This window comes from Melampsora larici-populina (genome assembly GCF_000204055.1).
Source record: "Melampsora larici-populina 98AG31 unplaced genomic scaffold MELLAscaffold_41, whole genome shotgun sequence".
Classification (NCBI taxonomy): Eukaryota; Fungi; Basidiomycota; class Pucciniomycetes; order Pucciniales; family Melampsoraceae; genus Melampsora; species Melampsora laricis-populina.
The window spans coordinates 235,355-254,647 of record NW_006768805.1 but is presented as its reverse complement, the minus strand read 5'-3'; the positions used below and the strand labels follow the sequence as shown (position 1 = coordinate 254,647).

At 43.2% G+C, this 19,293-nt stretch overlaps 2 protein-coding genes across 2 annotated transcripts; one reads left to right on the top strand and one right to left on the bottom strand.

Annotated features, from left to right (window-relative positions):
• Positions 1-966: 966 nt before the first annotated feature.
• Positions 967-4,043, bottom strand: MELLADRAFT_117542 (uncharacterized protein; the record flags this gene model as incomplete). The annotated part of the gene is made up of 10 exons (XM_007414099.1): positions 967-1,623; positions 1,689-1,767; positions 1,854-1,950; positions 2,024-2,204; positions 2,270-2,615; positions 2,707-2,754; positions 2,997-3,045; positions 3,171-3,283; positions 3,367-3,544; positions 3,649-4,043. 7 exons carry the CDS (start codon positions 2,999-3,001, stop codon positions 1,318-1,320), a joined length of 1,062 nt encoding a protein of 353 aa, XP_007414161.1.
• Positions 4,044-6,111: 2,068 nt separating this feature from the next.
• Positions 6,112-7,174, top strand: MELLADRAFT_91284 (uncharacterized protein; the record flags this gene model as incomplete). Its single annotated transcript, XM_007414203.1, has 3 exons — positions 6,112-6,368; positions 6,483-6,972; positions 7,037-7,174. The coding sequence occupies 3 exons, from the start codon at positions 6,112-6,114 to the stop codon at positions 7,172-7,174; spliced, it is 885 nt and encodes a 294-aa protein (XP_007414265.1).
• Between the last annotated feature and the right edge of the window lie 12,119 nt (positions 7,175-19,293).

Genomic DNA, 19,293 nt, shown 5'->3' with positions numbered 1-19,293 from the left:
TTTGCTTCATTTATGAACTATCTTCAGGCAAATACCAGCTTTCCGATGCACTCAAAATCAAGTGTTATGAGCCATGGTCAGCAGATGAGGCCAAGCATCTCTATCTCTCACTCAGAGATCTTGTTATAGAAATCAAGCCCAAGGCATTCACTTTCAATATCTATATCTATCTCTTTTTTGAATCTCTACTATGCTTTACGCTCTCTTTGACTGACACTTTGTACTTCATTTTTTTACAGGAATTAAATACCAAATTTTGTTTGATTCAAGATGTCTGGACAGTTAGAGGTAACTTACATGCTTTCACCGGAGCATCAGTCTCCTACATCAAGCAAGACTGGACATATGTTGTTTGGCATCTCAGTTTGAAGGTGGTGGCATGGCATTACCAAGGTCATTTACTCGCCGAGCCAATGGTCGCCATTCTGACAAAGAATGATCTTTATCAAAAGATGAGTTTGGTTTCAAATTAATTATACTTTGGTCGTTCTTTCACTTCTTTTTCTTTATTTTACTTTTCTTGCTTTTTTGATGCTGATATTAACTGTGATTTTTTTACATGCTTGCTAGTGTGTCTGACTCTGGAAGTAACAACTTCACTATGAGACGAGAGTTGCATTGACAGCTCAAGGAAGAGGGTTCAATCTCTGGCCATGATATTGAATGGGAACCATCAACAATGTCAATGCGGTGTTTTTGCCACAAGATGGGGCTTATCTCCAAGGTGGGTAATTGATGCGCTTGGGATGAAGCCAAGACGAGTTCGACACAACACTTTAGGTCGATTTCCCACAATCAGTGTGATGGCTATCATTGACGAGGAAGTAGTAGAGGAGGCTGATGAAGTTGACCAGGATGACTCTGACAATGATGTAAGTAGCAATCCCAGCAGTGATTCAGAACATTCACATCAGGTTTTAAAATGTTATCATGAGTAACAAAACGAGTTTTGCTTGCTTGATCGATACGTTGCAACATGACACCAGCAGCTCGATTTCAGGAGGTCTCAGCCTTGCTTTCTTGGTAGACAGCTAAAGTACAGCGATCGAATTGCAACATGAACTATCACCATGAGAGAATCAAAATTAAGAATTGCATATTTGACGAACTAAAAGATAATCTGAATGATGCCAAGGAGTGAAACAATCAAAATATGAACATCTTAAAAAATTGGTTAATCTTCACAATATAACAGATTATGTTTTGAAATGATATATCAAGCGATCAACATTTCATAAACACCGAGCTACAATGTTACTTTATGATAAGAAGACGTAGTCACCTCAGCTGTATGAGAGTAAGAAAAATAATTTGATCTCATTTCGAGTCAGAGTCACTAAAGCTAAACAGTTTTGAGTCACCAGGAAACTCTCTCGTGTTGTCCGCCGTCACATTAGAATCAAATACCGAAACAGATCTTACGATTCTAACATCAAGACTAGACTGCTTAGTAGAGGTAGTACTAGGTAGTGCCGAAAACGCGTCGGGTCCTTGCGGCTCTGCGCTAAAGCGTCCATTGAGAAATTGGGTAGCAAAGATTGGTAACTGGATATCATCTGTTTCAGAAAGAGCTTGGTTCAGATCTGACTCTGCAGCGTTGCTATGTTCTGATAACAGTCTCCACTAAATGAAGATATAGGATGAGGTGTCAGCTTTGAAAATCATCAAACCAAGGTGAATGAACTAACCGATTGGAATATCAGTGCAGGCGAGATAAAGGTGCTCGGTGCCATTACTATGAAGGCACTACCTGTTCGCCAAGCCCCTCTGAAATTTTAACAACAGGATCGACTAGTATTTAAATATGACGTATGACTTGCTTAGAAGATGAAAGGTTGGTATCGAAGACTCACGATGCGATATGATGACTGAGTCCAACCTGGTAAGCCGGGACTGCTATTTCACATATTAAGACCAACGTGATCAAAATACTATGAGCAGCGAGGAAGCCTGTCTCGGATCAAACAGAAGTCAGATAGGCAAAGAATTCAACGGTGGTGAAAAAAAAAGTGTTGAAGCTAACGAAATTCTCTTTGTAATTCAGTGATGGCATGAGTAGTATTTTTGCTAACTAATTCCTTTGCAGGTACTTCACCTCTTCGATTTGGTCCAACATTTTCACGACAGGCTAAAGCTTGAGTTTGACACTTTTGTAAAAGGTTTCTAACCAACCTCACAAGATATTGTGCTGTGAAGACGTAAAACTAAATCTCGACCAAAAGGTGTCAGATCGATCACACATCAAATCAAAAAACTCCAGATGACTTACGCAAGCAAGAACCAAACCGAATACAATCCAAAATATGTACCATACACTCATCCGGAACTCCACCACTTTACAGTTAGTCAGTAAACTCTCCAACTCTTTCAAAAGCGCTGTCATGGCTCGAACATCTGGACGGCTATTAGGCGTCCATTCTGCTTCTGCCTGCTCCAATACGGCTTGTAGTTTATCAAAGTGATGATAGGTTGTGATCGTAGCTTGTGTGAGCAATGTTGCGCAGACTGAGTGTGCTACAAGTACTATGAGCAACCATGAGGCCCACAATAGATTGAAGATGGTCGGTGTCAAGAAACTGGGAACCCTTTTGCGGGCAGAATCTCCGTTGCATAAACTGATGGTATATCCGGCAATCGGATCAGATGATTTGCGTTACCGTATATTCAGAGCATCAATCAACTCTTTGTGATTAGACTTCAACTTACCAGGCGTGACACAGGCCCCAGCCCGAGAGCCATATACCAATGTACGAACTGATAATGTTAATGCAGAGTTGTCAGACGCTTAGGGAAGATGTAAGGATTGGAATTGATGTGCTCACGGAAGCCATCTGATGACGTCAAGATGATATGAGAGCCGATTTATGTAGAGTCAGCAGTCTTCAGATTGCTGAGACGGCCGCATTCCAAATGAAGACTCACGCAATACCGTACCTACATGAATTCTTAGCATAAATATAAGCTGCTCAAGGTATAAAACATGGGGCGCAAGACTGACCATAACGTCAATTGAATCTTCTCGGTGAAAGAAGGGGTTGTGAATGACTAAAGCCGTAAGCAATGATGATTATTTCCAAACAGGATCAGCTATGGATGTAGAAGTTGGCCTTGATAGTCCGATTGACTATATCGAAACTAGAGACGAGAGAAACTTTTGATCTCTTACGTACTTTATAGTTGAAACACGCTAATATGCAATAGAGACCTGAAGAGAAAAACTCGCAAATCGCCACAACTAACCCTCGATTAGGAACAATGTACGGTACTCGATTTCTTCTTGAAGCTGTAATATGTAATCTTGATCAGTCATGATAATCTCTCAGAATCTTTAATCCCATAAAAAATAAAAAAAAGTCATGAAATCACCCATGGAAGGATAGTGTGTCCGGAATAGCCAAAGATGTTTCTTTCGACTGGCCTTTCCGCGCCAAATAGGTATTACTACGATTGACACACAGGCCATCATCATCAAGGCTCTCCACACTGCGAGCAACGCTAGAACGGGTAGGCTCCAGGATGGAATTTCCGGGAAAACAATTCGCGACTAAAAATGAATATGTGAATATGTGAATATGTGAATTGTTGATATCAGATATGATGTTCTCAAAAGAAAGTAAAAGGATCCCTCATCTAGCAAGACAAGCGCACCGCTGATTCTTGATACACTGGGTAGGGGTTGACATCAGGCTTGAAGACCGGTAATTTGGGTGCTTGGCACGACATGATGAAAGTCGTATAGCTGGACGTGAAAGAATGAAGGTGAGGCTGAGCCTAGGTGGCGAGAGGTGTTACGGCTTGAAGGAATCGATATGACGGGCGTCTTGGTTGATCAATGGTGGACCTTTTGAGTATTGATCAGAACAATTTATTCACCAGTCTTGACTCTTGACTCTTGACTCTTGACTCTTGACCCTTGTCTCTTCATTCGGCGAGGTCGATTTGAGAGTCTGAATCACATCCAATATCAGACTGGGATTGTGACGAATGCGAATGATTTGATATGTTACATACGCACAAGACAGCTATCTGAAAGTCATTCATCAAATCATTCATATCATTCAAGCCGAGCTTTACATCCAATAGATCCAATCCAGACAGATATTGTGGGAGATCGAATTCAAAATCTGAAGGCTCTCCACGTGAGTTTAATTGCAATCATGAATTGCAAGCATTTTCAATCAATGCGCCCGATTCGCAAAACCGCGTGCTCAAATCGTACAGCACACTGTATTCTTTATTGAGCTTCAAGACCATCCCCCCATCTCGTGAATCTCGCCAACCATTCTGAGGCCTCCGCAGCCGTCTGCGGGGTTGTTGGGGCTGATGTTAAGCCAAGTGATCGTAGATGTCACATATGCTGCTTCGTCCTTGATGGGATACTTGAAGGTGGAAGCTCCATTTCTCGTGACAAATGGGAATCGAATGAAAGGTCTGTGAGAAACAAAGCTTTTAACAAGGCTGATATGTACATACACTGATCGAATGAAAGAGACAAATCTGAGGAACGAAGATCGTTTTGAAAACTTAAAACAAAATGAGATTGACTTCGATCACTTTATACAGTCTAACCCGCGCTAATGCATAATTTGGGGAGACTCACTTTCCTATGCAATTAGACGGGTTATGCTTTTTGACCTACACCCCCAAAATGCATAAAAATATGCATTTAGATTTTGGGGTGTATTGCATAGAATTATGCATTAGTACGGTTATTGTATTACCCCACCCATATGGGACAAGAGAGGGTGAAGGTGGGAAAACTTCAGTAAGAAAGTGTTTAATTTTGAGGACATTTGTTGTCTATTTAGTACGATATGTACAGAAAGAAACAAAAACAATTGTTTTCAAGAACATGCTTTATCAAGTACAATGTGTTACAAAAAACAGTCAACAAACAATAACTTTTGAGGACTTGTGCTTATTTGGTACGACATGTACAAAAAGAAAGAAATTGAAGTATTTTTGAAGGCTATCGATAATCAAGTGTTAGATATAGTCACACGTTGGAAGAAATCAGTTATTGCCACTTGTTTTTTGTTACCAAAAAACAGCTCGGACTCAAGCATCTCGGCATACTTCTGCAAAGAGTTGTCCAATTTGAGACCAGAAGCTGTACCAGTGCCCTCTATGTGAGCTAATTCCTTGTTTTCAGTAGCAGACATGATGAAAAAAGATGCAAATTGATCTAAGGGAGCCGAAGATCGTGTGAGGTGGGTGATATCACTTTGCTGATCATTCCAAAGCACAACTGCTGTTGCTTTTTGTCAGTATCACCACCACATCACTGGGTTTGACCTATGCAATACCGCTTCCAAGATATAATTTTTTTTGCTTTGACCCTATGCATCATGCAATATGCAACTAAAATCTTGTTTTGGCCCGCACCAGCGTGGTGGAGACCAAAACCTATGCATTTTGGCTGGATATGCATATGCGCGGGTATACAACAGCGCGGGTTAGACTGTAGCTAAATAAAACCAAAGAGCATCACCACTGCGCCACTGAAGACGTCTACTGACAGAACCGTACGAAAACTTTACATACGGCAATTTCCCAAAAATCACCCTAAATCACCCTGATGCTCCTGCACGCGACCATACTGGCACAGTTGGCCAGGCCGGTGTTATGGTTTTTAAACAATTTGGTTTTGCAGTGTCCAAACAAATTCTTCTTGGGTACCTCTCGAAAACAAAAACGCGTGCAGTTAACACAGTCCCTCTCGGCGAGCAAGCCTGCAAGAGAGACTCCACAAAATTTGGTGTCTGAGCAAGAAACTTGTGCCTGGGGAGTTTTTCAACCGTACAGCAGTTCAACACGTTGTATCCTGCGTCACAGATTTCCCTGGAGGTTGCCAAAAGCCACAACCAAACACAATTTACTCAATCAATGAATGTTTAGATTGTGATATGTGATTGAGGGGACCATCAATTAGTTCAAAGGGTCCAACAGGAGTAACACGAATTTGTCCCCCTTTTAGTACTACTATTTTGCAATTTGCACAGAGTGTACACCACGGGAGCACTTCTTGTCTGAAATTGGCCAGCCATGGCCTGAGGATGGTCAGGCCCGCAAAAGGGCTGAGGACCGACAATGAGACCAAAATTTGGCGGCATGTGGCTCAGAATCAATCAGGCGGCCCATTGGCTGCCCAGCTTGACCGTCTGTCAGACCAGCTTGACGATCTGCTCATGCAGGCCCGCCGGTAGACCGCCAGTGGCTGCCCCGGGTCAAATGGGCCGATATTACCCGTGGGGAGTCCTGAGCCCCCAAATTTTTATTTTGCACAAGTCACCGATTCACCAAACTCACTTGAGGGATACCACCAGATACCACCACCACGTCTCAAATGGCACCAGAACTCCCTCAATGTCAGTGAACACTTTACAAACCTCCTTACGACCTCAAGAATAATACTGACGCCATTGTTCAGCAGGCATGACCTCACACCCTCAATGTCACGGGGCAACCAGATACTGAGGCAGTGTGTGCCAAGGCGGCCACAGCATGAGGACGTTATACCCTCATGTGTCCTCCAAGGCCCATTTGGACTTAGTCAAGTCTTTCGATGACCAACGGCAGGCCGATTATGCTCAACGCCAGCAATTTGCACAACCTAGACCTCAATCTCCATCACCTCAGATGAACAATGTCAACCATGCTTTTGACTCAACCGGTGACATCGCACTTTCTGATCCTCATTCTCCCCCTCTGTCGCCCCTGTCACACCTCCGTGCACTCGATTTTGATCCAGCCGACCCGTTTGACCTTGGCTGGGGTGAGAGCGGAACCAACGCTGATGATTCGGATGGTGGATTGAACTTTGAAAAGCTGTGTGCAGCTTTTGAAGCCCTAGCGAATGATTGCAACGATGAAGAGGAAGATGAGCGCTTGGATGAAGAATGTCTTGAAGAAGATATTGCCAAAGTTCAAGTTGAAGACGCCGAGGAGTGGTATCCTTTCAAAAAAGTCAAGGTGTGTTTGACAACAACTTTTCTCACACTATGTACCAAGGAACTTACTTTCTGAACTCTGGCAGCATGTAGTGGTGTTGTTGATAATGGGCTCAACAAGGAATCTTCTTTCCCGCACCCAATACCAGCGGATTTGTTCTATATTGCGAATCCTCAACGTCAACCTTCCGGAATGGGGCACCTTGAGAGCTATTGTCAAGTGAATGAAGAAAAACTTGGGATTGCAGGTTTGTGAACGGATAAGCCCCTGCGGGAATCCCCTATTTGGTTTGAATATCAAGAATATCATCATGAATGTAAGTAAAATTCACGATAATTAACCCCAATTGTTGATCCATAAATCTCACCATCTGTTTGCAGGAGTTGGCCAACCCTTTGGTCAGCCCTCATCTAGTTTATCTCCCAGAGCTCACGGAAAATGGCCCTATAAACCGGCTGTCACAGTCTCAAAGGTGGCGCAAGGGATATTCACCTCAACTTTGTGTCCCAATGATCAGCAAAAACAAACGTCACTACTACATCTACAAGCCGGTTCAACTTCAAACACAGCAGCTGGTGGTACCGGTGTTCTTCTTCCAACAAGAAGAACACCCGATGGCCAGATGTCTGCCCGCTTTGGTGATCCCTGATCCAGATCACCCAGAGCGTAATTTGAAGATCTTGATACCCGAGGAACCCGCTTTTGACTCCGATGACATGTTCACAATCAAGTGTGAAGACTTCTGGAGAAGCCTTCCCAAAATTAAGCTTGACGACAATGTCTTGTTGAAAGACGTTTGTGGTGATCATCTGTATTGTCAGTCTCTACTTCACCTGCTTATACAACACTTCGTTCCCTTGCACTGACCTCTTGTGTTTGTTCCCTCAGATCTAAACAATCTTGCTTGTCCATCACATCCTGTGCGCAATAGTTGGCGAGCCAAGGCCGGAGGAAAAATTATCCAACATGTCCCAATATCTTTATACTCTGATGACACATTGGGCATTGTGTCAAAAAAATGGAATAAACATATGTGTCTTTATTTCACTCTCGCAGGATTGCCACCAGCGTTGTCGAATCAAGAATACAACGTACATTTCCTTGCAACCTCAAACTGCGCTAGTGCACTGGAGTTATTTGACCAGGTTGTAGACAATTTAAAGTAAGTACTAAACCACCTTTTTCACATTGCCCATCTTTGTTATTGACACAGGTTTGCGGTTCAGCAGTGTCCACAGTGAAAGCGGCTTTGCCGCATATGATCACAGCCTCAAGGCAGAGGTGTGGGTCATACCCGTACCTCTGTGCCACCTCAGAGACTCGCCAATGCATGCCAAAGTCACTAACACACTCAATCCCTCGAACACTTTGACACCATGTCAAATGTGTGAATTGTCTGCCTCAAAAATGGCTGACAAACCCACGGAAAGATATGTCAGGGACTTTTTGGGTGTGGACGACAACGGCCATAAGGTAAGTATGTCTTCATCATGCTGACTAACTACACTCCAACTAACCTAGCACTGTAGTTGCTGCCTCCCGCACGCGAATGGGATCTCACAAGAGAGCGGACAAAGTATATCTGGGAGGTAGCCCAAAAGCGTCACAACAAGACACGAGTGGAAAAATTAATTTGTGAATTTGGTGTCAAAGACACAATCATGGAACATTTTTGCAAAAGTGTGAATGTGGCTCATGATTCTCTACCACCGGCCGAAGTTGACAAGCTCTGTCAAGAGTTGAATGATAAATACAGAGAACATCTATTCAATCCGTTCTTGAGGCTCAAAGGTGAGTATTCCATTATCTCTTTCCGGAAATACATCAGCACTGACATTTTTCCACAACCGTTCAGGTTTCAATGAGCATGCAGATACCCCGGTGCAGGTGCTGCACGTGGTGTTACTAGGTATCACAAAATATTTATTTCGAGATTCAATGAAAGAATTGGACAACATCAAGCCTGGTTCAAAGGTGTACAACAATATCTCGGGCAGATGGTGATCTGTAAACACAAAAGGATTGAAGGTGCCACCAATTCAACCCAATGTATTTGTGACATATTATCAAAGGCTGGTTGGTAAGGAATTTCAAACTGTGTTGCAGACCGTCCCTTTTGTTCTTTTTGAATACCTATCCGACAGGTTGAGGGCAATGTGGTCCTCTCTATGTGTGTTGAGCTCATACATATTTCAGACCAAGATCAGCAACATGAAGACGTACCTTGCCAAATTGGACAATCACATCAGCAGGTTCCTCAACATCCTGATAGCGCTCAACACACATTGGGTGAATAAACCAAAGTTTCATATGCTGGTGCACCTTCAAGATTCTATACAAAGATTTGGGCCAGCCTCCCTTTTCGCCACCAAACAATTTGAGTCTTTCAATGGTGTGGTTTGACACGCATGGGTGCACTCCAATCATCACAGTCCCGTTCAAGACATCACCAACACGTTTAAGACCCGACTCATGATGAGACTCTTAATTTCCAGCTCATCTTTTTTGGATGAAGAGCTAGGAACGCGGGTGTTTGGCCGCCGTAGGTTGCGCCAGTTATTATTGACAGTGCCCGAACTGTACCAGGCCTTGGGGTTGGACCCATCTGTAGGCAAATCTTCAAACTGGGTCATTGGACGTGAGCTATTTCATATAACCCTACATTATCAATCGGCGTAACTGACATTGTATCTGCAGGTTTGTGTGAGCCACAATCAGCTCAACCTATTGTGTTGTCGACTACAGTTGTTATCATCAAGACCCAACCACAGAAATACCCGCAACAGCCCCGGAGCCGGCCCTGGTCCAAAATTTTGGAAAGTTGTGACCAGCAATATCTGGTGTATTTTTTGTACCCAAGATTTCCGCTCAAGACCTTCCCCACCTCAAATCATGTCACTTCACAGGCTCAAAACCCACCAAATTGGCCTTAACTCAAGCTTGAAGATGCCGGAGAAAAGCAACGCATCACGTGCTCAAAAAAACGGTGGAAAGCCCACAGGATCGCCCAAAGCATGACCAAACTTACAGCAATCCCTCCAACCTCTTCCGGAAACCAATCAGAAAGCCCTTTCTCACTTGATTTAACGCAAAACGGTGCTGAAATCAAACTTATAATTGAATCACAATCTTCTTCCGTTTTTGATTCATCGACTCTTACCAAGGATTCCTGATTCTTCATCTCAGACTCTTATCAGTTCCGTTCTTGATCCTTCATCTCAGACTCTTATGAGTTCCGTTTTTGATTCTTCATCTCAGACTCTTATGAGTTCCGTTTTTGATTCTTCATCTCAGACTCTTATGAGTTCTGTTTTTGATTCATCTCAGACTCTTATCAGTTCTGTTTTTGATTCATCTCAGACTCTTATCAATTCCGTTCTTGATTCATATCAGACTCTTACGCTCAATTCGGTTCTTGATTCATCTCCAACTCTTACGCTCAATTCCGTTCTTGATTCGTCTCAGACTCTGACGCTCAATTCCGTTCTTGATTCATCTCCGACTCTTACAATTCATTCCGTTCTTGATTCATCTCAGATTTTTATGATCGATTCCGTTCTTGATTCATCTCAGACTCTTACCATTGATAAGTTACAATCAGAAAATGATCGCTCTTCACCGACTCCACCTCCGTCCTTTTCTAATCATCCACCAGAACCTTCACAGCCCCCAACTACTGGTCACTGGCAGGCCAGTACATCCGATGTCTCCAAAATGTTTTCAACAAAACTTCAATTTGTTTTCAACATAACATCCATCTGCTATCAAGATGTTTTGGGTCAGTTACCAGCAAAATATGACATACCACCAAAATTGAGATGATGTCATACAGCATCATAAACCTGTACAAACCTGCTCCTGTATTTCCCCACCAAGAATATATAGTTTATTAACCTTTGTCACGTAAAGTGACTGAGTTATTGAGGTTTGAAAAAAAAATCACGGACAAAAAATACTATTTTTGTACTATACCTAAGAATTGATTCTGGAATATCTTCCAGCTTCATCAATACACATACACAAAAAATTTGACATTCCTCTTGAAAATATGTTTCTCCACATTTTCGTCCCCTAAAGCCTTCCTGTATGGGCAGTATTTCTATATGTAATTGTGGTGTGTACATGCGCAGTCAACAATTTCATTGATTCTTTGATTCTAGACAGAATATGGCAAAGTTTATGGCAGAAATTTTTGTCGAATACCATCTACATGTATATCAATCAAATTCAGAATGATTTTGGCTATATGTTCTCTCAAAATTTTGTCTTGGGGCAAAGAACTTCAGAAAACCAAACTTGCAGACACATTCAGGAATTACATGTAGAAATACTGCCCATACAGGAAGGCTTTAGGGGACAAAAATGTGGAGAAACATATTTTCAAAAGGATTATCAATTTTCTTTTGTATGTATATTCATAAATCCGGAAGATATTCCAGAATCAATTCTTAGGTATAGTACAAAAATAGTATTTTTTGTCCGTGATTTTTTTTTCAAACCTCAATAACTCAGTCAATTGATGTCAGAAAGGTTAATAAACTATATATTCTTGATGGGGAGATACAGGAGCAGGTCTGTACAGGTTTATGATGCTGTATGACATCATCTCAATTTTGGTGGTATCCCAACCACTCCTCAAAAAATTCTCAATTGATGGATGTTATCCATTTGATATTGTTAAGGCCACGGCACGGATCTCTCGACGGGGATTGAGGAGTGGCTTCTCTAATATTGTATGTAGATTGTCGGTTGAGAAGGAAAGGAAAAGATATACAAGCGTGACGTGTACAACAGAGGTTGGAGTCCAATCCTGTGACATCTCCTACAGATCTTTCACATCCTGTTACATGCATCCTGAGATCACTGTTACATGCATCCTGAGATCATAACATTATCCCCCTTTTTATGCCCAAACCCCCTCTTGCGAGTTCTGCATTCTTTCCACGGGCAGCATTAAAAAACCCTGTGGGAAAAAGCTTGCCCTCTCACTTACTCTGTGTCCTTTTATAATTCTTGACCGCATTTGGAAATTTCATCTTAAATTCATTTAATAAATCATTACTATTCTTGAGGTTGACTTCCGGTTCCCATGAGTTATGTTCCATGCCAAATCCTTTCCAGCTGACTAAGTATTCCTTTTTATTAAATTTCTTTCGACAGTCTAAAATTTCTGATACCTCCCATTCATCCTCGTGATCAATGATGATAGCTTTTGGTTCCTCCTGTTGACGTTGCTGGATTGTGTCAGGTTCGTGTTTCCTAAGTAAAGATACATGAAACACCGGGTGAACACCCCTCATAGAAGCAGGCAAAGTCAGTTTATACGCAGATTGTGAAATTTTTTCAATAATGTTGAAAGGACCCATCCATTTGAAATCCATTTGGTGGCTGGGTCTTGTCGTTGATAAATTCTTGCTGTTGAGCCACACCTGATCACCCACTTTCCAATCTGGTGTTGATCTAACTCCCTTGTCGAATTGTATCTTCATTTCCTCCTGTGCTAAATGTAAACTTTCGGTTAGTTCTGTCTGCACTTCAGCTAATAGCTTCAGCCTCTCTTCTACACTAGGGACACATTGCTCCCCAAGTGGTACTCCACCGAAATTCGGAATATACCCGTAATTAGCCTTAAATGGCGATACCCCAGTTGAAGCATGGTCCTTGTTGTTATATGAGAATTCGGCAATTGGCAGCAACTCCTCCCAGTTGTCTTGACGATAGTTGATAAAATGGCGTAGGTACTGTTCCACTGCCTTATTGACGATTTCCGATTGGCCATCTGTGCGAGGATGATAAGCTGTGGATGGATGTAAGCGAATACCCAATCTCTTATCGAGTTCTTTGGTGATTTGAGATATAAAAATACTCCCCCGGTCCGACGTGATCGTCTTTGGAGTTCCATGTAATCTCCACACGAATTTTACCATTAAATCGGCCAGATCCTCCGCTGACATTGACTCGTTGCATGGTATAAAATGCCCCATCTTCGTCAGTCTGTCTACTACGGTCAGTATACTATCTTTGCCGTTTGATTTCGGTAATTTCGTAATGAGATCGTAGCTAATATCTACCCAAGGTCCAGTCGGTATCGGAAGAGGTTCCAGTGATCCGAACGGCTTCTGGTTACTTGTTTTGCTTCGTAAGCATGACAAACAACCGTCAACATATCTATTGACATACGCCTTCTGAGATGGCCAAATGAAACTTCTTCGCACTAAGTTGAGTGTCTTATTCCTACCGGGATGACCTGCTAGTAAGCTATCATGTCTACTCCTTAGAATTTGAAATTTTATGTCGTCTACGTCTGGGACCTCGATTCAACCATGATTATACAGTATACCGTCCTTGATAGCGTATCCTGACACCGCTTGTCGCATCTTCGAAGAGATTGGATGCTCTGTTGCCGTCATAATCTCGCGTAGTTGTTCGTCGTTGTGCGTGGCTGTGCGGATCATTGATATTAGGTCATTGTCATTCAATATGCTAACCTGTGGCTCGATGGTATCACTGCTGTCGATTGATGAATCACACTCCCCCAATTCAGCTTCAGACACCCCTAAAACGTCGACTTCAAACCAGTAATCAGAGTTTTCAAGGTTTACATCTTCATTCTTGAAAAATGATTCTAATGTTGAAATCTCCGTGAATGTGTCTGGTCTAATGTTGTCAGGTTTCAATAATTGGCCGAAAGTGAGCTTGTCATTTTGACTAGGTTCTAAATCAGGTCGTCTAGAGAGTGCATCCGGTTTGGCTGCATGTCTCCCAGGCCTGAACTTGATTTGAAAATCAAAACACCCCAAAGTTTCCGCCCACCGTGCCTGACGTCTAGTCAATTGTTTCGTCGTCATGAAAGTTTCCAGGTTGCGGTGGTCAGTGTAAACAATCACTTCTAGTCGATGGGGGTTCCCCTCCAAGTAATGACGCCATTCCTTGAAAGCCGCGACGATGGCAAGTAGCTCTTTATCGAAAATTTCATAGTTGCGCTCTGCTTGCACTAATGATCGAGATAGATAGGCCACCGGATGAATTTGCCCGTCGTCCTCGGAGTATTGCGACAAGACTGCCCCCAAGGCGAAATCTGAGCAATCACATTCTAACATGAACTGTTTGTAAGGGTCGGCAATTTTCAGGATTGGCGCTGATGTGAACGCCGCCTTCAATCCCTCAAACGCTTCATTACATTGTTCATCCCATATATACGGTGTGTTGTTCTTTGTCAGATTATGTAAAGGTCGAGTAGTTTGCAAAAAATGACTGATGAAGCGTTGATAGAAATTAGCGAATCCAATGAATCTCTGAAGTTCGTTCACGGTTCTAGGGGCTGGCCATTCAGTCACAGCTTTAACCTTGGTAGGATCCATTCTAACCTTGTTGTGAGAAATGACAAGTCCCAAATATTCAACTTCAGACTTAGAGAATTCACATTTCTCTGGTTTCAGCCACAATTGATGCTTTTCTAGAATGTATAATATCTCCAGTACCGCTGTTTTGTGCTGAATACCCTTCTTGGTGTAGATCATGATATCATCTAAGAAGGCTGCAGCATCTTTACCAATGTGTTTCAGCAGGATATCTTGCATGAAGTATTGGAAAAAACCCGGGGCGCCAGTTGGTCCAAAGGGCATGGTTAAGGGAGCAAATTGACCCGCTCGGCATATGAAAGCAAGTATGTCTTCGCAGCCTTCAAACACTCGTAGATTACCGTAAGCGTTCCGCATGTCTAATTTGGTAAACTCGTCGGCATCCAGTAGACTGTCAATGAGGTCCATCGTCAATGGAAGAGGGTAGCGGTTCTTGACAGTTACCGCATTGAGCTTTCGATAATCAAAACAAGGCCTCAAATTCCCGTCTTTCTTTCCAGTGAATAAGACCGGCGCGGCCCAAGGCGATGTAGTCCTACGGATTGTTCCATTAGCCAGTCCAGTATTGATCATTTCATCCAGCGCAGCATTCTCTGCTGGGGATAATGGAATAATCCGACTGGCTTGCGGTTGTGCACCTTCAATCAGCTCAATCTTAAAATCGTATTTACGTCGAGGAGGTAAACACTGCGCCTTCGACTTCTTAAACATGTTAAGGTAACGATGGTAGGCAGTAGGGACCATCTACTCAACTGTCCGCTTGGCCAACTTCGACTTCTCGTCAGCCGCGAATCTAGCTGATGTTGACCATGATGCATTCGCTGCGTCGATGTTGTAATGGTCACTGTTATTCAAATGGCAAAAGGGCTTGCCAGCTGTCTCGGGCGCGGAATTCAATGAATGGGGATCGAACTCACATTGCGGGGGCATATGTGTGCTTAAAAAAGTACACGCCCCCTCGTCGCAGTTCCTAGCGTGCCCTGTGGGCTCCTCTCTTGGGCTTCCAGGGTTGTTCTTCGGACTCGACGAGGCTGTATCAGCCGCAATGCCTTCAGTCGTATCGTGTGGAACAGAGGCTTCTACAATAAGGTCTTGAGTGTGTAAACAATCCTCTGTGGCTTGGTCTTGTCCTTCCAGGTGAGAATCAAAGTCGTGGCGTGTGGCAGGAAGCGTCGTACGATTGGGCTGTATCATTCCGGAAGAAACAAGCTTGCCATCCTTTTCTAAATGTGATTTTGAATGGGTTAACAAAAAGGACTCACTCTGCGGGGATGTTAATGCACTCGTTGAAGCGCACATCCCCTCGCTAAAATTCCTAGCTTCCCTCCTAGGGTCCATCGCGGGGTCCACAGAGGGTGTTGGCGGTTTTAACGACTCTACATAAGTAGAGGCAGCAGAAATATCAGTGGTGGTTACGATACCACTTGTCCAGTCAATTCGGTGGCTATTGTCGCGGATCCATGGGATACCGAGTATGCCATCATAAGTATTTTTGAGGTTCGTGATAATGAAATGCGTCGGTGATTTGTCAAAGTCAATAAGTAAGTCGATTTCATGAGATGAAGTAGTCTTCGAGCCGTTGAAACCTGTGATTTCCCTCGTTGTGCTTACTCCGTGGCGTAGAAGGTCCGCTTCTCGAGCAAAAGTGTCTCCCAGGACATTGTGAGTGGCTCCTGAATCAATCAGGAGTCGGGCTGATGGTCTAAAGAATGGTGTGGCGCGGGGTTTATGGGTCAAAGAAAGTGAAACTCATAAAAATAGTCTTGGGTCATTGTTATTGCAAGTTACAACATTACTAGCACCTAAACTAATTGAATCTCCCATTCCCCCTAAGCTCAAGCTAGGCACTACACCGCCAACATATTTATCCTCGGATTACAAAATCCGAGGTATCCTCGGATGCAAAACCTCGGACAGAAGCTTCCCGAGGTTTTGATCCGAGGTAATTCTCAGGGCAAAAAAATACCTCGGGCAAAAACCTCGGACAAGGTCTGTCCGAGGATTTGCCTCCGATGATGCCTCGGATTTCTCAACCCGAGGCATCTATGCTGGCAGTGCTACCTTCAGGCTTGAGCGCCTCCATTTTTTGACGCATCACTACGACTAGCACTTTCTCCTAAATCTCTCGCCTCATTCTCCTTTCCACTTAATTCAGCTACTTTCATCTCTAACTCAGCCACTCTAGCACGATAGCCTCCTTGATAACCCCCTCTACCTCTTCCTCGACGATCACCACCTCTATTATTAGGACAAGCATTGGCAATATGACCCTGCCCATTGCATTTAAAACAAGAACCCGTGCGTAAACGGCGAGTACGTTCTTCTTCAGTCAATCGAGTATAGGATGAAGATATATCCATGGCGTTTGGGTTGCGAGCTGGAGTTGATGATGAAGTAGAAGTGTCGGCAACACCGTGTAGCTTGTTGTCCAACTTAATAGCCAAGTTAGAGATCTGCTCGATGGTGGTAAATTCGTCCTGGACTAGAACCATAGCGACTCTAATATCACGCTTTAGACCTTGTTCGTACTGGCTGATCAACGTCGGCACTTCCCAGCCGGTATTCGTAGCATACAAGTTGAACTCATGAGTATACGCGGCTACTGTAGTCTTCTGAGACAGAGATCGTAGAGCTTTCTCGGCCTTCGCTTTCTTTTCCGTGCCAAATACATGGCTTTGAAATTACGCACGAATCGCTCGAACGTGACCAGATGAGCAGTGGATTCGTCGAGTAATTCAGTCATTAAGGGCTGGGACCACGCGCTCGCAGTGCCAGTAAGATATGACAAAGCAAATACGACTTTAGTTCTGTCGTCTGGGAATAAAGACGGGTGTGCCAGCATATACAGCTGGACTTGACTGGCAAAGACCTCCGCTGGGCTACCGGGGGTACCATTAAACTTATCCGGGGTGGAGACTTTCGGACCCTTGGCAGCTGGGATTGTAGCTGGTTGAGGAGTAGCCATGGTAGGCGAAGGAGTGGGGTTTGGGTTCTGACGATTAGCCTCAATAGCGGCTAAACGCTCCTCCGCTTGTCGACCTCGAGCTTCGGCTTGTTCACGCAAGGCGCGTTCACTCGCTAACGACGCTTGGAGTTCGTTCAACTGATGTTGAATGTCTTCCATCTCGATATCCGTGAGTTCTGTGACGGGTAGACCGGCGTTAACGTCGACGAAAGGTGTTTCAGCCTCGGAATCAGTATCCTGATCGTCACCGTCTGGGGTTCTGTAAGTGGGAGACGTGGCTGGTTGAATTTGGTGGTGATCGTCAAGATTCGGTAATCTTCTAAGGTTGAGTTCGGTCTTCTAATTTCTCAGTTTAACTTAATCTAATCAATCCAATTCAAAAGTATTCTGATTCTGATTCTAATTTTAATCTTAATAAATCTGGTCTTCTTTTAAGTTTGAGTCTCAATTTTATTTCTCTTCGTTTCTAAATCGAGACTTTGGGAATCGATAAGGTTCAATCTGATATCTTCTAATTTTAACTTTGATCAATTTAATTCGTTTCTAATCTTCTGATATCCTCGATGCCCGTTAGGATTAGAACCGACAATATGTTAAGGCCACGGCACGGATCTCTCGACGGGGATTGAGGAGTGGCTTCTCTAGTATTGTATGTAGATTGTCGGTTGAGAAGGAAAGGAAAAGATATACAAGCGTGACGTGTACAACAGAGGTTGGAGTCCAATCCTGTGACATCTCCTACAGATCTTTCACATCCTGTTACATGCATCCTGAGATCACTGTTACATGCATCCTGAGATCATAACAGATATCCATTTCATAACTTTCTCATAACTTTCTCATAACTTGCTAGGGTCGGTTGGAGGCACTGGCCTGCCAGTGACTTGTGATTGGGGGCTGTGCTTATTGGCTTCCAATTGATATCAATTATGAAACCAAGGGGGACGACTTAGATCCTTTAGAGATGCATCTGTATGCTCAAAACAAAGATGCTGACTCATCTGACAAAGAACAACTTGATCAAGAACTTGTCAAACACATCTTTTACCCTGTCTTTACTCAAAAGTGTCCACCAGAATCTACTCTCAGTCTCGGAAAGCAAAAAACAAAATGAGGAGTGCTCTTGAAAGGATACAAGAAGCCTTGATTTCAACCTGGAAGCGCCAAGGGTAAACCTGCTCTAGAGTCAAAACAAACCAGATTCATCTGCAAGAAAAAAAGAGAAGCAGCACTTGGAAAGAATAACTTCTGCATGTCCAACTGGATGAAACAAGCAAAAGCCAAAGCCCCTACCCCACCGGCCTCAACTCATTCTGATACTATTGACGACCTTGAAGATGACGAGACTTTAATTGAGATCTCTACCAATGATGACACTCCTTCTGATTCGATCAATCCACCAAGACTTTTTGACCCCGATCTCGCTGCAGCACAGGACCTTTGGATTGACCAATGTGTTGATCAATATTGCAATTCACGGACTTTTTTCTCAGAACCTGCAAAATTCAAGAACAGCGCTCAAGAATATTTCAAAGAGTTAAAATCAGCCATCAATTATGTTTCAAAAAACATACAGAAAGATCCAAAGATCAATCAAATCATCAGTGATCTTCATGAATACAACAACAGACAACTTGAGCTTACAATGAATGGTTCACCTTCTCCTGCTGTCACCGCTTCGTTTTTCACGGCATCTTCATCTATTTGCCGCGATCTTTCGAATTCAAAACTTCCTAAAGCCACTACTGGAGTTAGTCAAGCAAAGACAATCCACGATCAAGCCTTTCACCTCATCAAGTTCAAAGAGATCAAAATCAGCCAACGTGGCATTCATGATTCCCATGCCTCACTTCTCCAGGACAAGCGAGTTTTTGATGCTCTTAAATCTTGGGCGATTGCTAACAAGCCTGGCAAGGTAAGTGGTTCCTTTGAATCCAATGGTTGCTTTTTTCCTTTGAGACTGATACAATAACCAATTTCGATCAACAGCTCTCACCACCCCAACTATGTGACCAT